The 22,898-nt window shown below is 39.8% G+C and overlaps 1 protein-coding gene across 1 annotated transcript in view; it reads left to right on the top strand.

The window, feature by feature from the left end:
* The window catches only part of CATSPERB (cation channel sperm associated auxiliary subunit beta), a 134,499-nt gene that overhangs the window by 88,284 nt on the left and 23,317 nt on the right, over positions 1 to 22,898 (top strand). The window contains 5 exon segments of the mRNA XM_060401528.1: positions 1,465 to 1,619; positions 4,383 to 4,537; positions 13,644 to 13,834; positions 16,492 to 16,824; positions 21,879 to 22,018. Of these exon segments, the coding sequence (XP_060257511.1) occupies positions 1,465 to 1,619; positions 4,383 to 4,537; positions 13,644 to 13,834; positions 16,492 to 16,824; positions 21,879 to 22,018 (974 nt within the window).

Here is a 22,898-nt window from a genome sequence, read left to right as displayed (position 1 = left end):
ACCACTTCACAAACAGACATGACTGAGTGAGTAACAAGGCTGAACATGGAGGAAGTTTGTGTGAGGGTTAGGAGTGCAGTATGGGATCAGTTCCATGGGAGACACTTGCCTGACATGCATATGGAGATGTCATTAGACAGTTATAGATAAGTCTAGAGTTCAGGAAAGAGTGAGATGGGAGGTTTCAATTTGGGAATCATCCACATAAAGATATATTTAAAAACCTGAAACTGGACCAGATATCTTGAGAGAGTGAGAGAATAGATCTAAGAACTGAGTCCCGGGTCACTCCAGTATTAGGGGTTAGGACAGGAGAGCGGGCCAGGAGACCCTGGCCAAACTGGAAGGGTGAGAGGGCTTGGTGGCTGGGGCTTGGATATCAGCTTTTCTCATACTGAGACCTGAGCGTTCGTCGTCCATCCAGGAGAGGGCGCACTCTCTTTCAGTGGATCAATGTCTGGTCCAGTGAATGTTGCTGCACCACCAGATTACTGCCAGGACACAGGAGAAGCGTGAGATAACCAAGTCTGGTTCAACATAGTAATCCTAGTATAGCCAATGACCCAGTGGTCTCTACTGATAATTCCCCTTGCCTCCCCGAGGGTTATTTTCTCACTGCCTTCCACCTACTGCTGATGCTAACCCGCTTCAGTCGTGTCTGACCCTGTGCGACCCCATAGACAGCAGCCCACCAGGCTCCTCTGTCCATGGGATTCTCCAGGCAAGAATGCTGGAGTGGGTTGCCATTTCCTTCTTCAATGCATAGAGTGAAAAGTGAAATTGAAGTCGCTCAGTCGTGTCCGACTCTTCGCGACCCCATGGACTGTAGCCTACCAGGCTCCTTCGTCCATGGGATTTTCCAGGCAAGTGTACTGGAGTGAGTTGCCATTTCCTTCTCCACTTCCACCTACTGGAGAGTCTGATTTCAGTGTTATGAAGAGAACTCACCGCCAGGGGGAGCTAGCCCCCTTTCCTCCAGACATCTGCTCACTCTGTCCACTTGCTTCAGCAAACAGGTTCAGTAATGAAAAGGAGCTTGAAAAAAAAACTTTCCGTGGATTTAACAAAAACTAACATGAATTTTCTAGTTATTGAGTCTCAGAGCACTTCTCTCAACTCTTAGTTTAAATAGAGTTTTTATAAGGTAGAGTTTTAAAAGTTCTCTAGTTGTATCATCCAATACATTGGCCACCTGATATGAAGAACTGACTCACTGGAAAAGACCCTGATGCTGGGAAAGATTGAAGGCAGGAGAAGAAGGGGACGACAGAGGATGAGATAGTTTGATGGCATCACTGACTCAATAGACGTGAATTTGAGCAGGCTCCAGGAGTTGGTGATGGACAGGGAAGCCTGGCATGCTACAGTCCATGGGGTCGCAAAAAGTCAGACACAACTGAGTGACTGAACTGAACTGAAGTGTATCATATCAATATCAAGTGATATCCATTTCTTTCCTAACAGGGTTAGGAAAATATAGTAAAATTGGATCTATTTCTGATAAAATTTTCACTTTATACTATGACCACATGGGATTCATACATAAACTGACTCCAGACCACTTTGAAGCTGGTGGATCACTTGCTGCCTTTGGAAATTCTAAAGGTATTTTTGGACAGGTCAGTGATCTAATGTGTTGAAACTGTTTGCCTTGTTTTAATAGATGTCATATTCTATATACAGAGAAATAGGGAAAGCGTTTTCCTTGGGACAAACACTCTTAATACTCTTTGCTATTTTTAACTAAAGGAAAAACTTTCATATATCAGGGAACATCTCCAAAATCTTTCAAGTCCCATACAGAGCTTTATAGATTACACACACACCTGGAATATTTTCATATAAATGTTTTCACAGCAAACCACCAGATGTTCTAAACTAGATCCAACCCAGGTTTATGGTGAGTTTGACTCTCTCAAGGTTGACTTAAAGAAACATGAGTTCTGTTTTCTCCCACTGTTGACTTTTTTCTTTCTTACTAACTCTCCCCACTTGTTTCTTCCTTTTCTAATGCTAACAGAGAAAGGAATAATCATCTGCATCACAGATGATACTTCATGCAGATTTTTCTAATAATTTTAATGTATAATGGGCTACTTATAAAGATAAGTAAGTAAGTGAAGTCACTCAGTCGTGTCCGACTCTTCGCGACCCCATGGACTGTAGCCCACCAGGCTTCTCTGTCCATGGGATTCTCCAGGCAAGAATAGTGGAGTGGGTTGCCATTTCTTTCTCCAATTTATAAAGATATTTGAACCTACAAACTCATCACAGAACACATAATCATGATAATGAACTCTCATCAATGTATCAGCAAATAAACAGATTTTTAAACTGGGATCTAATAAAATCTGCACTTTATATAGAATAAAGGGTGACTCTAGTTTTAATAAATCACTCAAAATCACCAGGCCAAGACTGCAGTTCAGAACACAGTGCTTTAACTTCCCTGTCTTCTGAGATACTGGCAGAGAAAAAAGTGGAACTTCCTAGTGACAGTAAGATGCCATCATGTGACTCCCTGTTTAATTTATTCACCAGTCTGTTGTGTGGCGCTACATAGAAACAAATCAAATCCTGTGATCAGCAGGGTAGCCCTAACCAAAAAAGCAGTTACCTCAATTTTCACTAACTTCACAATTTGTAGAAAATGTTCTCTTATGTGAAAGTTTAAATTATTAAAATCAAAAGCCAAAATGGGTTTTTATACTCAAGGTGAGTGCATTCAAGGAATTTGCACTCAATATTATCACCTCCCTCTCCCAAAACAAACTATATCTGTGTCTTCTCTGAATACACATGATCCGTAAACCTTGTTTGGCTCTGAGTAGGTGCCAAAGGAGAAGGAAATGGCAACCCACTCCAGTGCTCTTGCCTGAAGAATCCCAGGGGCGGGGGAGGCTGGTGGGCTGCCGTCTATGGGGTCGCACAGAGTCAGACACAACTGAAGCAACTTAGCAGCAGCAGCAGCAGCAAGTGCCAAGTACTGTCGTGAACACTTAATCTTTGTAACAATTACTTATCCTCATTTTACCCACAAAGAAAGTGAGGCACAGGGAGGGTAAATAATTCACCCCAAAGTACACACACCACTGGTTAGTTCCTGGAATCAGGTATCAAATCAGTTTGGGGCAACAGGTTCAGGACCTGTGTTTTTAGTCACTATGCTGTCTTTGCCGGGACTTGCACATTCTTTCCTGGGATGTTCTTGCCACTCCCAGTCTCGAATGTCACACAGAACTCTTAAAGCCTTGTCAGCTTTCAAGAGTCCTTAAGCCATCTGTTCAATACATGTTCAGGCCCATGTGTATTCTCCTGGCATCTGTTTCCCATTCTCTCCCTTTCTCAGTGAGTTCCCAAATTTCAGAGACCAGAGGAAAAGGCATGACAGAACATGGGTCTCAACGGCAGTGCTTGATGGGGACTGCTCCGTCTGACTGCAGGCAGCATCTACCCCTCCGTCCTCATGTCACAGCAACCAGGGCAACTCCAGCATCCCCTTGGGACTGGTCCCCACCTGTCTTCTCACTCCTACAATTTCTCAAAGCTGAACAAGGTCAGCATCAGAGAAGTGGATGTTGGAAAGATGACTTGCAGATCAGAAATCTGGTCCAAAGTTGTCTGTGTTGAGAGAGAGGAAAAGCCTTGTGAACCACCAGCCTCGAGGACTTAGCAGCAGCAGTACAGTTACAGCATGACATGGTGGGAGTAGCTGTTAAATGTCAGGAGGTGCTTCTCAGCCCCTTGCTTACAGAATACTCCAAACAGGAACCAACTTCTAGAACCTACACTTCTAAACTCCTCCCCCACATATGAGACAAGACACTCCTGTCTGCCATTGCAGCCTTCTATACAGGAATGTTAAACTGAACTTCACTGTTCAGAATTTCCTCTCCTCCTCAATAGAACAGTGTGTTTTCCCTCCCATCTGCGTGGATATTCAGCAGATGAGAAAAGCAATATTGTTTTGATGTGAAATGGAAGCAAATCCATTATTTGCAGTTTGTCGTAATGGAATTATGCTGTTGTTCAGTCGCTAAATCGTGTCCAACTCTTTTGCAGCCCCATGGACTGTAGCATGCCAGTCTTCCCCGTCCCTTCACTATCTCCTGGAGTTTGCTCCAGCTCATGTCCACTGAGTTGGTGATGCCATCCACCCATGTCATCTTCTGTAGCCCCCTTCTCCTCCTGCCCTCAATCTTTCCCAGCATCAGAGTCTTTTCCAAAGAATCAGCTCTTCGCATCTGGTGGCCAAAATATTGGAGCTTCAGCTTCAGCATCAGTCTTTCCAATGAATATTCAGAGTTAATTTCCTTTAGGATTGACAGTTTGTTCTCCTTGCAGTCCAAATAAATTCAATATTTTCTTTTTTCATGTTCCAGGCTTTTGACATGGGCTTTGACACTGCCCTTGCTCCACAGTATCTCACCTTAAATGAAATGATATTTTATGCATATGTGCCCAAGGATGAACCGAAGGATAGAATATATACCAAGCAATTCTATGACATTCACTTTGGAAAATTGATACACTCCAGGTAGGTACTGATTAGCTTCACATTTTACTTAGCTTGCACACTGGTATCTAAATTCTAAATTTTGAGCCTACTTTTTGCACTAATTTTCTTAGTCAGGGAGAGTAAGTCTTTTTTAACACCTTGCGAGGTCAAATACATTTGTAGACTTCTAGGTGCTTTGCACAGTGCCCCAGTTTTAGGAACATGGGGCCAAGTATATCAGCACCATTAAGCCAAGCTAAAGAAATGGGTGCTTGTTGTCCCAAGTATCAAAAATGTCTGGGCTACACTGGGTACTGCTTATCCTCAGAGCTCACTCCCACGGCAGTTGTCATATGCCCTACGACAAGCAAATCTAACACAGAGGAGACCATCCTGCATGAAATACTGCCTGACAGGGTACGCAGAGTTCTCAGGAATGCTTTCTTCCAAGATATTAGCAAGAGCCAATGACCCTGAACGCTGCCTTTAAGGCTTAAAATCTTTGAAAAACAATATGAATTCTACAGCTACCCCCTCCCACACACACACACACATCTAACAACCAGAAAAGGAATAGTCTCAGATTACCAGAAACTCACCTGTTCCCAAACTGGTGAGCCCTGTTCCACCAGGTTGAAATGTCTCTATTATATATCCATTGAGCTATCAACTAGATAATGTCCCATAGCCAATAGCTCCTAGAGAAGGAAATGGCAACCCACTCCAATATTCTTGCCTGGAAAATCCCATGGACGGAGGAGCCTGGTGGGCTGCAGTCCATGGGGTCGCTAAGAGTCGGACACGACTGAGTGACTTCACTTTCACTTTTCGCTTTCATGCATTGGAGAAGGAAATGGCAACCCACTCCAGTGTTCTTGCCTGGAGAATCCCAGGGACGGGGGAGCCTGATGGGCTGCCGTCTATGGGGTCACACAGTGTTGGACACGACTGAAGCAACTTAGCAGGAGCAGCAGGAGCAGCCAACAGCTCCATGCTCCACCCAATACCTCCCTCAGAGGTAGATATGCAGACAGGAAGCAAACATAATATAGCAGATGTTGGCATTAGGTTTTATTCCACAATGATTGTAGAACTTCTGTCTCAAAGAAAAGTATCCGTGATCATTGAGAACTATTTGTTTTTGATGGCTTTCGTATGTATGATATTACAGATCCATTAATGCCCGTTTATATAGGTATGTCTTTGTAGAAAACATAGAGAATCACTCTCTAAAATTAACATATGATTAGTATCATCTGAATATTAATATCAATTTTTATGCTAATTATTTTGAGAGCATATGATAAAAGATCAGAATGTTTAAAAAGCAGCATAGCATGTTCTATGTTCAGTCAGTAACTTTGCTCTACTTGCACAAAAACTAGAGAATGGGCATTTCTGAGGAAGGACATGGTAGCAAAGAGCCAGATCTGGGAACTGGACGCAGGTGGGACTTCAACCAGAAAGGACAAGGATTTGGGAGCCGGAGTCATGAGGCCAGCCATAGGCCAAAGGAAGATGCCTAGATGGTCAGGGGTGAAGCAGGATGAGCCCTGTATTTTCCTCTTCCACAAATAGTTTTCTAATACTTACTACCTGCAAGGCACTTAGGGAGGTGCTGTGATAGAGTGAGGAAGACATTCAAGCCCATGTACTCCTGGAACTTGTGTTCCAGCACAGGGCGTAGACAGTTGTGAAATTACAGGTAACGTGAACCTACAACAGAGGAGCATGGAGCATTGAGAGAGTGAGTTCTCAGGGGTGAGTACTTGTTGGGAGGATTTGGGGAGGTTTCGCAGAGGCGGTGATGCTTAAGGTGAGATCAGAGGAATGAGGGTAAAGGAAGGGGGTGGGGGAAAGGCTCTAGCCAAGACCACAGTGTGGAAAAGGCCCCCAGGCCCAAAGAAGTATGATGTGTGCTTGAGAAACTCAAGAAAAACCAGAGTGACCTAAGTGTTGTGAACCGAGGAGAAAAGTTATTCGAGACCAGATGGGCCCCTTTTAGTCTCAGTAGGGAATGTGGATGTTATTCTAAGGGAGCAGAAAGCTTGAAGGATTCTAATTAAATGAATGACCAGATTGATTATATGTAGTTTGTTTACTCAATCAGCTAGGTATCAACTGTACTTTTCATCCTGTCTTTTCAAACCACCTCTGTGGACCTATTTGCTTTCTGCCTCTAGATGAAGTATCTGCAAGGCCTATAGCTTTTCCATTAGAGAGTAAATAATTGTTTCCTTAGCTTAAAAATATCTAAGTCAGTCAATTACCACATGACTCCATTCCTGTCCAGTGTTTTAAGAAACTTCAAACCCTTGTTGGATTTAAGTCTGTTTTCCAACTCCCATTTGAGCCTGACCCAGTCTGAGGAGCCTAGAGTTTAGAGGGTGAAGAGGTTCTCATTCTTATTATTTTTAGACTCATATCCTCCCTCCCTCTTAGCTGATGGTTTCCATCCCCTTCTGGAGTTTGACTGAGAGTGAGGTGAGATAAAGGGGCAAGAGGTCTGCTGATGGGGGTGACACTTCTACCTGAATACCACAGCCCCCCTCACTTCTAGGTGTCTGAAAGTCTTCCCCTCTGTTGAGGGCCCTGAACTCTTCCACTACTGCTTCTGGGCAACTTTCCTTTTCTTTCCTGCCTCTCCTCCCCAAAACTATGCCTCCCCAGAAATAACCATTATCTTAAATTTTGTGTGAACATTTTAAGAAATGTTTTTTTAAAGGTTTAACATACATGTGTATCAAACTATATTGTTTCATTTTGCCAAATGTATTACTTAGCAATGTATACCCTTTCCTATGATTTGCCTTTTTCATACAAAAAATTATTTGGTATTGATGTATGTGTCTATATTCACTCCTATGAATATATCACAATCTATTTGGCTGTTCTCCTATTATGTCTTGTAGTTTTTTAACTTTTGCTGTGTCCTTTTACGTTTTTAATCTAGAATAGATGTTGAGTGTAGTATGAAGTATAATAGAAATCAGATTTCTTTAGTTTTTTATGTTTAGACTACCAATTGTGCAAACACGGCCCTTCTGACCTACAGTGTCACCACTGTAACATATCCTAGTTCCCCGCGTGCATCAGTCTCTCGGTCTCTCTCCTGTTTCATTACTTTATTTGACCTTCCCTAGGTCATGCTGACAAATTTTCTCTAACCAGGTAACTTGTGTGAATAGCACCCTGTCCTGGATCTTCTTGGCCTTTGTTCTTGCACTTAAATGTTAGATTCAGCTAGTCAAGCTCCATTAAGGGGAAAAAAAAGCATAACAACCTGTTAATAAAAATTACTTCTTGCAACCAAATTCTGCTTTATAGCTGCAGTTAGATCCTGGGTGGAGATTCCTGACTCTTCTTGCAGTAGGATACTCCATTTGCACTCCTAGAATTTTAGGCTCAGGACAACTTCCTGACTCTCCATAAGGATAGAGGGTTATTATTTTAGTCTTCCCTTCCTTGTAATGTGTCTTTGCCTGTGCCCCATTGACGGGTGGCTTTGCTTCCTCTCTCTCAGTAGTTTAAAGCTTCTACTGTGTAGGGGAGACGAGGGTGGGAGGAGAGAGGGGAGGTGGGAGTGAAGGGGAGGGAGTCGGGGCTTCAGTGCCAGCACCCTCCAGGCCCTCCTCCCCAACCAGGATCACCTCTTTTGAGGCCTATGTTTAACTGTTTAATGCCCAGCCCAAGGCTTTTGCTTCTTATGAAAGAAGGTTCAGGGAAGTGAATGAGACTTCCTCCCTGTTTCCTCCCACCCTCTCCAGCCTCCCTATAATGACCTTGCCCCATACTCCCTTGCTGCCTGCACCACCAGCAGGGACTCTCTCTGGTCCACTCCTGAGGCCCATGGGAAGGAGCTTGCAAATGAGTGCAGCTCCCTTTTGAAAGGTGCCCCAGCATTTCCAAACTCACGTACCAGCACATCTTGGCCTTTGGCAGTTTTTTGTTTCTGTTTTTTCTATTTTTAGACATTTCCTATTTATTTCTTTTGTGGCCAGCACCATGTTTCTCCCTTCTATGCTCTTCCACAAGTGAGACTGTTGCCGTGTTGAGACTCTCCTTGGAATGGCTTGGATTTCTGGTTAGTTCTTGGATGGCTTAAGCAAAGTGACAACTTTATGATTTATCCATTTTGTTTCATTGCTTGTTGGGCTGCTTCTTTCTACATCAAAAGCCAAAGCAGAATGCCTTATAATTGACTTTTGTTGTTGTTGTTGTTTTAATTTTTATTTTTACTTTATTTTGCTTTACAGTACTGTATTGGTTTTGCCATACATTGACATGTGGCTGATTCATGTCAATGTATAATTGACTTTTGTGTAGCAATCTCAAGTGTTTCAAATTTGCTAAACTCATTTGCTTATTCTAGTACTTTTTCTATATATTCTTTTGGATTTTCTGAGTAGGGGTAAATATTTTTTCTAAGCAGATAATCACATCACCTGCAGATAATTTGTTTATTTTAACACCTTTTAGCATATTATATATGTCTTTCTGTTACAGTATCTAGGAGCTTATTAAATATCAATGAAGTTAATGGGTGTCATTCTGTTCAGGCTGCTCTAATCAAACATAAAAAAAACTGGATGGCTATGTGTTAAGCCACTTTAGTCGTGTCCAACTCTTTGCGACCCCATAGGCTGTAGCCCACCAGGCTCCTCTGCCCATGGGGATTCTCCAGACAGATGGCTTATAAACAAATGTATTTATCACAGTTATGAAGACCAGAAGTCTAAGATTAAGGTACCAGCATGGTAAGTTTCTGGTGCAGGCTCTCTCCTGGGTAGATTGCCAACTTCTCACCGTGTACTGTCATGATTGAAAGGGGCAGGGTACTAAACTGATTCACAGATGCTTCGCCTGCATGACCTGAATCACTTCCCAAAAGCTTCATCTCCAAATATCATCACTTTGGGCATTGTGTTTTCAACACAGGAATTTTGGAGGGATACAAACATTCAGACCATTAGCAGTGGGCTTCCTTGTTCCTGACTTAAAAAAAAAATATTTTAAACATTTCACCATCATGTACTATCCTTTCTATACATTTTAAAAACTTTTTTCATTTACAGTTACCTTTTTTTTTTCAGTTTAAGAGGTGTTTTCTTTTGGTTTTTAACTTAAATGTTTCTCCTGTATCTATTGAACTTATCTATATAATTTTTTCCTTTGAACTTTTACTTAATGCTGTGAATTATATTATGGACTTAATGTTGAATCAGACTGAAAGTCATGGAATAAACCTGTCTTGGTCATTGTGTATTATCTATGTTTATATATTTCATAGATTGTTGTGTGCAGTGTTAGTATTCACTTGTTAGATTAATCGTGTTAATTGTGATTTTCCAATTTTCTTTACCCTTAACTGATTTTTTTTCTTTTGTGATCTATCAATTATTGAATTATGTTAAAATTTTCTGATGTGATATTGAATTTGTCAGTTCTTCACTGTAGTTCTGTCAATTTTGGCTTATATATGTGTGAGGCTGTTGTTAGATATGTATAAGTTTAAAATCGTTACATCTTCTTAGACTTGCTTATGATGTTGATTTCATGGGTATATACTTACCCTTAAACTCATCAAGTTGTTTATATTAAATATGTAAGGCCTTTTATGTGTCAATCATAACTCAATAAAGTAGTTTAAAATAAGACAGCTACTTGCAGTGTTACAAAAAAGAATTGTTACATCTTCTTGATGAGTTGAACATTTTATTGGTATTTAATGACTATGTTTATATTTATAATGCTTTTTTGCATTACAGCCTAGCAGGTATAGCAAAATATCCATAACATAAAATTTACCATTTTAGCCATTTTTAAGAGTGCAGTTCTGTGGCATTAAGTATATTCACATGGTTGTGCAACCATTACCACTGTCCATCTCCAGAACTATTTCTTTCTTTTTTTTAGAACTGTTTTTTTTTTAAATTGGAGAGCGTAGTCCAATTATACTTGGATTGCTTGTGTGGGTAGTGCAGAGTGAGATGGTGTGTTGGAAGGTCAGTGAGAAGGTAGGGAAGTACCAGATCATCTAGGGAACTGTAGGCTGCATAGGGGTTTATATTTTATTCTTTGTGCCAGGGGAAGCCATTGGAAAGTTTTATATAGGATAGTGAAGTAATTTATATTTTTTAAAAGACCATTTGCTGTGAAAAGTATAGGACAGGGTGAGAGTCAAAGTCTCTAGGCTCCTTGGAAAGCTACTGAAATAATACAGGTGAGAAAAGAAGATGGTCAAAGCAGTGTACTTGTGAAAAGACAGGATCTGATGGTGGATTGCCTGTTGTGGGAATGAGCAAGAGAGCCATCAAGAATTTGCTAGGGTTTTAGTTTGTAGCTAGGTAGAGGATGCTGTTATTTTCTGAGATTTGGAGTGCAGAGTTAGGCAGGGTGAGTGAGATTTGCACATTGAAAATATTAAGTGTGAAATACCTATTAGGTACCTAGGTAAAGATGTGAAGTTGACAGTTGCCTGGATATATGAATGCATACCACAAAAATAGCAGGAGCTCTGCATTTGGTAGTTGTTCCAATATAAATGGATGTATGTAGAGAAGAAAAGGCCTGGGGCACTCCTGGAAGAGAGATTAGGCAGAAGAGGAGGCCCCAGCCAAGAAAACGAAGAAGGAATAGTCAATAAAATAGAAAAAAAAAAAAAAAAAAACGGGGTAAAGTGGGGACATGTAAGCCAAGGGAGGCGGATGTTTTGGAAAGTATGGAGTAAACGACTGTGACCCATGTGACCGAGAGACTGAGTAACCTAAGAACCAAGAAGACCTTTGGATATGGCAACCTTCCAGGCTGTGGCAACCTTCCAGGCTGTAGTAACCTTGATTAAAGCAGCTTCATTGGCTTGGGATGAGGGCAGTGGGCTGGAGAAACAGCATGGGTACTGGAACTGGAGTTTATCAGGTATAGGTAGTTACGTTTGATGGCGATTGCCTTTTTGTAGTGTTTTCCCCACTCAACAGATATTCCTCTCCACCTCAGGAACTTCCCTACTCCTAATTTTAAGCTCATCCTTCATTGCCCAAAGTCTCTTCTCTCCTATACAAGCTGAATTCTTACCTCTCCTGTAAGAGTGGAGCTTGATTGCCCCCCAAGAGCCATCCTGGACACTTCAATACAAGAGACTCATTTACTTCTCTAGTGGTAGAAGTGGGATGGCAGGGTCAATAATTAAGGTGTCTGCCTGGCTATTGGTCAGTGACTCAAGATGCAAAGAAGTTAATAGTTTTTTTTTTTAATTATGGTAATAAGCTTTATTTTTTAAGAGCAGTGTCAGGATAGCAGTGTTAATTAGCAACATGGATCAGAAAGTCCAGAGAGTTCCCATGTGCCTCATCTCCACACATATCTCCCTTACTTTGTGTCTGACACTATAGTGGTTTTTCGTTCCAACCCATGAACCTATACTGACACATCGTCAATCACCCGAAGTCCATAGTTTACATTAGGATTCACTCTTGGTGTTGTACTTTCTATGGATTTTGACAGTTCTATAATGGCACATATACATCTTATATTATCATACAAAATAGTTTCATTGCCCTGAAAGTCCTCTCTGCTCATCCTGTTCATCCCTGACGTCTATACTGTCTCTATTTTGCTGTTGTTGTTCAGTTGCTAAGTTGTGTCCTACTCTTTGTGACCCCGTGGACTGCAGCAAGCCAGGCTCCCCTGTCCTTCACAATCTCCTGGAGTTTGTTCAGATTCATACCCATTGAGTTGACGATGCCATTCAACCATCTCATCCTCTGTTGCCCCCATTCTCCTTTTGTCTTCAATCTTTCCCAACATCAGGGTCTTTCCCAATGAGTCAGTTCTTCTCATCAGGTGGCCAAAGTATTAGAGCTTCAGCTTCAGCAAGGGTCCTTCCAATGAACATTCAGGGTTGATTTCCTTTAGGATTGACTGGTTTGATCTCCTTGCTGTCCAAGGGACTCTCAAGAGTCTTCTTCAGCACCACAATTAGAAACCGTCAGTTCTTCGGTGTTGAGCCTTCTTTGATGGCTCAGTGGGTAAAGAATCCACCTGCAATGCAGGAGACACAGGAGACATGAGTTTGATTCCTGGGTCAGGAAGATCCCCTGGAGAAGGAAATGGCAACCCACTCCAGTATTCTTGCCTGGGAAATCCCATGGTCAGGGAAGCCTGGTAAGCTACAGTTCTAAATTGTTAATATTTTATTGTTAATATGGCTTTTGTCAGTTTAATTTCTAGGGTCCCAGGCACAGAACCTAGAAGGGTAGAGGAAAAAGAGATTCTATTCTTCCCCAATAGTTTATTTTGGATAAAAGTCCTTTGTCAGATATGTTTTTCGTAACTATTTTCTTCTATTAACTGAGCAGCTTAGCACACACACACACATCTTAGCTTAACATTTGAAGGTTGTTTTTCCTGCTTATAAAGCACATGCTCATTGCAGAAATTTCCTAAAAGGCAAATATAAAGAAGACAGTTAAAATCATGACTGTTAACACTCTGATGAATTACTGATCAGTCCTTTTCAACATTCATTTCAACATTTTTCACTATACTTCTTTATTTTAGACATTATAATGTGACCACTTTCCTTAGGTAATGAAAAACTCTTTGTAAGAATCATTTTAATGGATGATTTTTTTCTAGGTAGGTCAGGTATTATCATTTAGTTAATTTTCCTATTGTTGGCATTTCTATTTCTAACTGTTATCATAATGCTGTGATGAACATCTTTGTGTGGAAAGCTTTTCTTCCCCTCTGTGTTTCAAGTTATGTCCTTAGGATAGAGACCTATCAGTAGATTTATGGAATCAGAGGGCAAAAAAAAAAAAATTAGAACTCAATGCATAGTTTCAAACTGCTTTCTAGGAGGAGTGTATCATTTTACCATTTCACTAGTGCCAATCTCTCTCAGTTCTTACCACTATTACATCCTGTCTTTTAAAAACGTCCTTAATTTGATAGGTGAAAAATCACATCCCATTGCTGTAACTGACATTTCATCAGTTACTAATGAAATTGAATAAATGTTACTCAAATATTCATTTGTTAACTGTTTGTGGTATTTTTTATTTATAAATTATATGTTTATTAACTTGCTAATTTAAACGACTGTTTTATCCAAATTGCTTGACATTTGCTGGTTTGTTTTTAGGAAAACTGGAACAGCTTACATAAGAAAGGTATTTCACCATAACACTCCTGAAGGATTTTTGTCCTCGGTTATTGCAGAACTGATAGACCCTTTTGGAACAGAGGAAGTAAATGAGAGCTCTTGTTTGTCTAGTTCCCTTTTCATTAGTGAAGCTGGAAATCACTCCTATAAACTTAGTCTTCAGTTACAAAGTAAGTGTAATAATATTTCCAATGTCTGGGAAAAATGAAGAATTAGCTTTTGGGATGAGTGTTCATGCTCTGTTATAGAACAATAGATTTCAAAATTTAAACCAATTGATAATCTACAGAAGTCTACATATACTTAAATTCCTAGAGGAATTCTTTATTTTTAATATAATAAAACCTGATTTCTCCACTGGGATGAATAACAGGCATTTTACATTTAATACATTCTCTCACTTGATTATTGTAATAGTCTCTCTCTTTCTTTTTTTTTTGGTCAGGTTTATTAAGGTATAACTTACATACAGTAAAATTCACTCTTATCAGTGTATATCTATGGATTTTGATAAATCCATTCATTCAATGATGGAGCCACCACTGTGATCAGTCCCAGAAAACTCTCTCCTAATTCTTTGCTCTCCCAGCCCTGGCCCCTGGCAACCAGTGATCTGTTTTCTGTTCCCCCAATTCTCTCCTTTCCAGAATGTTACATAAACGGAATCATACAATAGACAGAATTTTGACTCTACCTTAAGTATTTGTGTACAGGTTTTTGTGTATATATATGTTTTCACTTCTCTGGAATAAATGCCCAGGAGTGCAACTGCTGGGCTGAATAGTAATTGCATATTTATTGAGTTGGCCAAAAAGTCCGTTTGGTTTTCCTATAACATCTTACAGGAGAACCTGAACAAACTTTTTGGCCAACTCAATAGTTTTTAAGGAAACTAATTTCTCTGCTTTCCTTCTTGCCCTTTCTCTGTCACATGCCCAGTCTATTCTCAACAGAGCAGCTTAAGTGATTTTACTAAAACATTAAGTTCAATCATGCCCCTTGTTGATTTTCTGTTACGACCTATCCATTGATGAAAGTAGGGTATTAAAATCCTTTACTATTTTTGTGTTGCTATCTATTTCTCCTCAAAGTCTATGAATATTTGCTTTATTATTTAGGTGCTCATTTGTTAAGTGCATAAATATTTACAAATGTGATATCTTTTTGTTTGACTCTTATTATATAATAACCTTCTTTAGCCTTTGTCTTAAGGTCTACTTTCTCTGATATAAGTATTGGTATCCCAGACTTCTTCTGATTTCCACTTGCATAGAATATCTTTTTTCATCCCTTCACTTTCAGTCTGCGTGTCTCCTTACATCTAAAGTGAGTCCCTTGTAGGCACCATATAGCATATCTTGTTTTTGTTTCTAAATCAACTCAACCACTTTACATCTTTTGGTTGAAGAATTTAGTTCATTTACATTTAAGTAGTTATGGATAGGTATGCATTGATCACCACTTTGTTAATTTTTTTTGGTGTTTTATACCAAAAAAATACCAAAATACCGAATCATGTTGTACACCTGAAACTAATATTATGTATCAATTGTATCTCAAAAAGTCAAAAGGTGGAGGGGAAGTGAGTGACCAGCATCATGCACGTGTACTCAGTCATTCAGTCGTGTCCAGCTCTTTGCAATCCCATGGACTGTAGCCTGCCAAGCTCCTCTGCCTATGGGATTTCCCAGGCAAGAATGCTAGAGCAGTTTGCCATTCCCTCCTGAAGGGATCTTCCCAACCCAAAGATCAACCAGCATCTCCTGCACTGGCAGGTGAATTCTTTACTACCGAGCCACCTGGGAAGCCCAGTGGTCAGCATATATGATAGTTAATGCTGCTAGATTAGATGAAATCACTGGGAAAGCAGGAGTAGAGAAAGAAAGGAAAAGGTTTGAGACCCAGTCTCCAGTTTTCCAACATTTAGTGGTCAGAGAGATGAGGAAGACTGGATGGTCTACTAGGAGAAGAGAGTATGTCTCAGGAACCAAGTGAAAAAGTTACTTCAAGAAGGAAGGAGTGATGCTCTGCTGGATGCTGCCAAGAGATGGGTTTAGAAAAGAGGTCGGGAGAGAAAACTGCCTGATGCATCTGTGTCAAAGTCACTGGTAAAGTTGACAAAAGCTGTTGTTGGGTGGAATCATGTAGACAAAAATGACATGTCATTGGATTAGGGTCAAAAAATTACAAGAGGCAGGGAATTGAAGACAGTGAATAAGGCAATCCTTTGGGGGAATCTCACAGTGAAGGGGAAAAGAGAAATGAAATGGTAGTTGAAGGGAATGTAAAAAAGGGTTTTTTGTTGGTTTATTGAAATGGGAAAAATTAGAACATGTGTGCATAAAGGAATTATGAGGTTCTCTTCAGACTACTTCTATTTATTTTTTTCAGAACAAGCTGAGTATCATTGTTGATGTGTTTCAAAAACATTTTAAAATAATGACTTTCCTCTCCTTCAAACAGCCATCTTTTGACTTCTCTCATATCCACTCTGATGGATTTTCTCCAATCTCTAGGTTATTAAGGCTCTTACTAGTTCTATAGAAAAGAAATCAACTTTCTTATAATTACTTAACCCTGTGTGGATTGTCTTTTGCTGAGAATTTTATAGAACTGGTTTCATAGTAGATGTTGTGTTTGGCATATTTGTGATAACACTTTCAACAAAATAATTTGAATTATGACCAGAAATATGACAAATATGTTCTCTAGTTAAGACCATAGTTTAAAAACTCAAATAATGTATTCCTCAGTTGGGTCCACCAGTATTGCTTGGAGAATATTGGCTGTTCTATTTTATACCAAATCATTCTTGTTTTAGCTCCAGGTGTTATCTCCTCATTTCAAGATTCTGATATAGAAAAGACTGTGGTGATTCCCGGTTACAGCAGCTTCCTGATCACAACGATATTAGACAATGAGAATGCTTTAGCTGTTGCTACTATGCCTGAAATAGTACCCCGTAACATGACCTTTCAAAAAGACTCCTGGTTCTTATACAACTTTGGAAAAAGGAATGGACAAACATGGAACATATATGCAAAACCATGTAATTACTGGTTTCAACAACATGATGATTCACTATCCCTCAGTGTCCTGAAATACATTGATCTGGGGAAATCTCACACTTTAAAAATGAAGGTCATACCTAATACAAATGGTAAGTTTATTTTTATTGGGAAATAACAAGAGGAGATATTATTGCTTTTCTTGCATGTAAAATACACTCAGATATTTCCTTTATTTTTGGTTTCATTAGTAGGTGGCATTCTACATTTCCTTTATCTTTGGTTTCATTAGTAGGTGGCATTCTATCACTAATAGTATAAGCTTCTAATTATTGAGCACTTATGCAAAACTCTGTATTAAATGTTTTTATACATTTAAAATTTATGGTTTATGACTATCCTAATGGGCTAATTATAATCCTTATTTTATAAGTGAGAAAAATGAGGTTTATAGTATCAGCCCAAATTTATAGAAGATTTTAAACTTTAGCTGCCCTCTGAAAAGAAAACCTTTTAATTACCTTGTTATGGTTATAACCATTTCAAGTATTTATTTTAAGGAAAAAAAACCTTTTAAATAGAATTCTATACTTTGCTCCATTTTCCAAGTATTTATTTATTTAAAAATATAAAACTTACTAAAGATGATGGTAAAATAGCATGCTGGAAAAAAGTAAAACAAAAAACTTTAGTAAATAACTTAGCTAGAAAGTGAGGAAAGAAAGATGAAAGAGAGGAGAGAGAAAGGAAAATCTTGTCATTAGAAATGAAGACGTTAGCAAAGTATTGCTCAAAATTCTCCAGGATAGGCTTCAACAGTATGTGAACCAAGAACTTTCAGATATTCAAGCTGGATTTGGAAAACGTAGAGGAATCAGATATCCACTGGATCATAGGAAAAGCAAGAGAATTCCAGAAAAACATCTGCTTCATTCACTACACTAAAGCCTTTGATGTGTGGATCACAACAAATTGTAGAAAATTCTTAAAGAGATGGGAATACCAGACCGCCTTCCTTGCATCCTGAGAAACCTGTATGCAGGTAAACAAGCAACAGTTAGAACTGAACATGGAACAATGGACTGGTTCCAAGTTAGAAAAGAAGTATGTCAAGGCTATATATTGCCATCCTGCTTATTTAACTTATATGCAGAGTACATCATGCAAAATGCCAGGCTGGATGAAGCACAAGCTGAAATCAAGATTTCCAGGAGAAATATCAATAACCTCAGACATGCAGATGACACCATTATGGCAGAAAGCGAAGAGGAACTAAAGAGCTTCTTGATGAAAGTGAAAGAGGACAGTAAAAAAGCTGGCTTAAAACTCAACTTTCAAAAAAATGAAGATTGTGGCATCCAGTCCCATCATTTCATGGCAAATAGATGGGAAAACAATGGAAACAGTGACAGACTTTATTTTATTGGGCTCCAAAATCACTTCAGATGGCAACTGCAGCCATGAAATTAAAAGATGCTTGCTCCTTGGATGAAAAGCTATGACAAACCTAGATAGCTTATTAAGAAGCAGAGATATCATTTTTCCAACAAAGGTCCATCTGGTCAAAGATAAGGTTTTTCCAGTAGTCATGTATAGATGTGAGCACTGGACCATAAAGAAGGCTGAGTGCCAAAGAATTGATGTTTTTGAACTGTGATGTTGGAGAAGACCTTGAGAGTCCCTTGGACTGCAAGGAGATCAAATCAGTCAATCCTAAAGGAAATCAATCCTGAATATTCTTTCAGAAGGGACAACAGAGGACAATATGGTTGGATGGCATCACCGACTCATTGGACATGAGTTTGAGCAAACTCTGAGAGTTGGTGAAAGACAGGGAAGCCTGGTGTGCTGTAGTCCATGGGGTCGCAAAGAGTCAGACACCACTTTGCAACTGAGCAACAACAAGAAATGAAGAAGGAATTCAAAGTCAAAAGAGTTAGCTAATGTGTAGCTCCTACAAGGTTATGAGGCTCAGATGTAGATCACTTAGACAGTGGAATGTGTTTTAATGCCCAGCCATTGGTTTGAAGATGTAGACCTTTAGACATTTCTACCTTATGGTATGAAGTTGGAACTGAGAACATTAAGTAAGGCTGGAACCATCAGATAGTGGAGAGGTGAAGAGGCAATAAGAACAACACTACCCAACAACCCAAAGAAGGAGATGGGAGACTGTGATCTCCATGGGACTCTCAAAGAATTTCTTATAAAAAACCCAAACTTCTAGACTGTGTAACACCCAGAGACTACACACCAGAAACAAGAATATCAAACTGAGAAATCATTACAACCCCTAGGCCCCAGCTTAAGGAAGCACAAAACCACCTGTATGAATACTTTCATAATCCAGGTAATATTGACTTGCACAAAAAAAAAGTCAATCTTTCTGACTTACTTCACTCTGTGCATATGTTTGGAATCTAGAATGATGGTACTAATGAACCTATTTGCAGGGCAGCAATGAAGACGCAAACATAGAGAACAGACTTGTGAACACAGTGGGAGAAGGAGAGGGTGGGACGAATTGAAAGAATAGCATGGAAACATACACATTACCACATGTAAAATAGATAGCAAGTGGGAATTTTCTGTGTGACACAGGGAGCTCAACCCAGTGTTCTGTGAACCTAGATGGGTGTGATAGGGTGGGAGATGGGAGGTGGGTTCATAAGAGAGGGGATATATGTATACCCATGGCTAATTCATGCTGATGAATGGCAGAGGCCAACACGATATTGTAAGGCAATTATCTTCCAATTAAAAAAATACTATCTACATTGACCATGTATTGAGAACAATAATTTTAAAACCATGTAAGGAAATGACTGAACATAAGAAAAAGTCAACAAGCATAGGAAACAAAATTTCAGTCTTGAGTTGATGGAAAAACAAGAAAGACATTATAAAAATAATTGTATTATATATATATTATATATATATAAAATAGAGAAAAACAATAGAATAGAAAAGACTAGAGATTTCTTCAAGAAAATTAGAAATACCAAGGGAATATTTCATGCAAAGATGGACTCGATAAAGGACAGAAATGGTATGGACCTAACAGAAGCAAAAGATATTAAGAAGAGGTAGCAAGAATACACAGAAGAACTGTACAAAAAAGATCTTCACGACCAAGATAATCATGAAGATGTGATCACTCCCACTCACCTAGAGCCGGACATTCTGGAATGTGAAGTCAAGTGGGCCTTAGGAAGCATCACTACGAACAAAGCTAGTGGAGGTGATGGAATTCCAGTGGAGCTATTTCAAATCCTGAAAGATGATGCTGTGAAAGTGCTGCACTCAATATGCCAGCAAATTTGGAAAACTCAGCAGTGGTCACAGGACTGGAAAAGGTCAGTTTTCATTCCAATCCCAAAGAATGGCAATGCCAAAGAATGCTCAAACTACCACACAATTGCACTCATCTTACATGTTAGTAAAGTAATGCTCAAAAAGCCTCCAAGCCAGGCTTCAGCCATATGTGAAAAGGCAGAGGAACCAGAGATCAAATTGCCAACATCCGCTGGATCATGGAAGAAGCAAGAGAGTTCCAGAAAAAACATCTATTTCTGCTTTATTGACTATGCCAAAGCCTTTGACTGTGTAGATCACAATAAACTGTGGAAAATTCTGAAAGAGATGGGAATACCAGACCACCTGACCTGCCTCTTGAATAACCTGTATGCAGGCCAGGAAGCAACAGTTAGAACTGAACATGGAACAACAGACTGGTTCCAACTAGGAAAAGGAGTACGTCAAGGCTGTATATTGTCACCCTACTTATTTAACTTCTATGCAGAATACATCATGAGAAACGCTGGGCTGGAGGGAAGCACAAGCTGGAATCAAGATTGCCGGGAGAAATATCAATAAGCTCAGAAATGCAGATGACACCACCCTTATGGCAGAAAGTGAAGAGGAGCTAAAAGCCTCTTGATGAAAGTGAAAGAGGAGAGGGAAAAAGTTGGTTTAAAGCTCAACATTCAGAAAACGAAGATCATGGCATCTGGTTCACTTCATGGGAAATAGATGGAGAAATAGTGGGAAAAGTGTCAGACTTTATTTTGGGGGGCTCCAAAATCACTGCAGATGGTGATTGCAGCCATGAAATTAAAAGATGCTTACTCCTTGGAAGGAAAGTTATGACCAACCTAGATAGCATATTAAAAAGCAGAGACATTACTTTGCCAACAAAGTTCCATCTAGTCAAGGCTATGGTTTTTCCATTGGTCATATATGGGTGTGAAAGTTGGACTGTGAAGAAGGCTGAGCACCGAAGAATTGATGCTTTTGAACTGTGGTGTTGGAGAAAACTCTTGAGAGTCCCTTGGACTGCAAGGAGATCCAACCAGTCCATCCTGAAGGAGATCAGTCCTGGGTGTTCATTGGAAGGACTGATGCTGAGGCTGAAACTCCAATACTTTGGCCACCTCATGCAAAGAGTTGACTCATTGGAAAAGACCCTGATGATGGGAGGAATTGGTGGCAGGAGGACAAGTGGATGACAGAGGATGAGATGGCTGGATGGCATCACTGACTCGATGGACATGAGTTTGAGTGAACTCCGGGCGTTGGTGATGGACAGGCAGGCCTGGCGTGCTGAAATTCATGGAGTCACAAAGAATTGGACTGAACTGAGCGACTGAACTGAACTGAACGCATATATATGGAATTTAGAAAGATGGTAACGATAACCCTATATGTGAGACAGCAAAAGAGACACAGATGTATAGAACAGTCTTTTGGACTCTGGGGGAGAAGGCGAGGATGGGATGATCTGGGAGAATAGCATTGAAACATGTATATTATTATATGTGAAACAGATCGCCAGTCCAGGTTCAATGCATGAGACAAGGTGCTCAGGGCTGGTACACTGGGATGACCTTGAGGGATGGGATGGAGAGGGAGGTGTGGGGGTTGTTCAGGATGGGGAACACATGTACACCCATGGCTGACTCATGTCACTGTATGGCAAAAACCACTACAATATTGTAATTAGCCTCCAATTAAAGTAAATAAATTTAAAAAATTTAAAAAATAAAATTTTTTCAAAGAGGTATTAAAGTTCCCTAGCTATATTGTGGCCATTATGCAGCCTTCATAATAGATTCTGTAGATGTTCTAGAATTCTAATTGACCTATCATTATGAAACTGCTTAAATTTTTCTTAATTTTATGTTAACTCTTGGTTTTGTTTCCATAGTTCTTACAACGCTTAAAATACCACTACTGCAAGTAATTGTTGGAAACCCAAATTTGTTGGAAGTTAAAGTTGAAGGCTATTTTGATGAAACTGATAGTTATATAATGGAAGTTTCTACAGCTAGCAAAACTTTACACCAAGTAAATTTTCCTTTAATTATTTTTAAAAATCTATTGATTATAGAAAATTTAGGGTATAAACCAAGAAAAAGAAGGAAAAATTATGCATAATCCTACCTATCAAGGGTGATGAAACACTTTTAACATCTTGGGCATTACAAAAAGGCTGTATGTGATAGACATTAAAAAACTGAGCCCCAGAAAAGACTGGTACTGCTGTGACTGCTTTTGTGGGCTTCCCAGATGGCACTAGTGGTAAAGAACCTACCTGCCAATGCAGAAGACTCAAGAGAGATGGGCTTGATCCCTGGGTCGGAAGATCCCCTGGAGGAGGGCTCAGCAACCCACTCCAGTATTCTTGCCTGGAGAATCCTATGGACAGAGGAGCCTGGCGGGCTACAGTCCATAGGGTCCCAAAGAGTTGGACACGACTGAATTGACTTAGCACACATGCAGGCAGTGTTTTTGTGAGCTTGAGAAACATACTTTGACCAAATTTCCTCATCTATAAAACGGAAGTGATAATAATAATACTTCATAGGATTGTTTTGAGAGTTAAATGTGATAATTCATGTAGGCCATTTCAATAACTCTCTGGCACATAGAAAATGGTCAACAAGAAAATAAACACTGAGTATGCACTGGAAGGATGAGTGCTGAAGCTCCAATACTTTTGCCACCTGATGCGAAGAACTGACTCATTGGAAAAGACCTTGATGCTGGGAAGGATTGAAGGCAAGAGGTGAAGGGGGAGACAGAGGATGAGATGGTTGGATGGCATCGCTGACTCAATGGACATGAGTTTGAGCAAACTCCAGAAGGTAGTGAAAGACAGAGAAGCCTGGTGTGCTGCAGTTCATGGGATCTCAGAGTCAGACACAACTTAGTGACTGAACAACAA

Source organism: Ovis aries, chromosome 18 (assembly GCF_016772045.2).
Source record: "Ovis aries strain OAR_USU_Benz2616 breed Rambouillet chromosome 18, ARS-UI_Ramb_v3.0, whole genome shotgun sequence".
NCBI lineage: Eukaryota > Metazoa > Chordata > Mammalia > Artiodactyla > Bovidae > Ovis > Ovis aries.
Note: the sequence above shows the minus strand (reverse complement) of the source record. Positions and strands in the feature narration are given on the sequence as shown.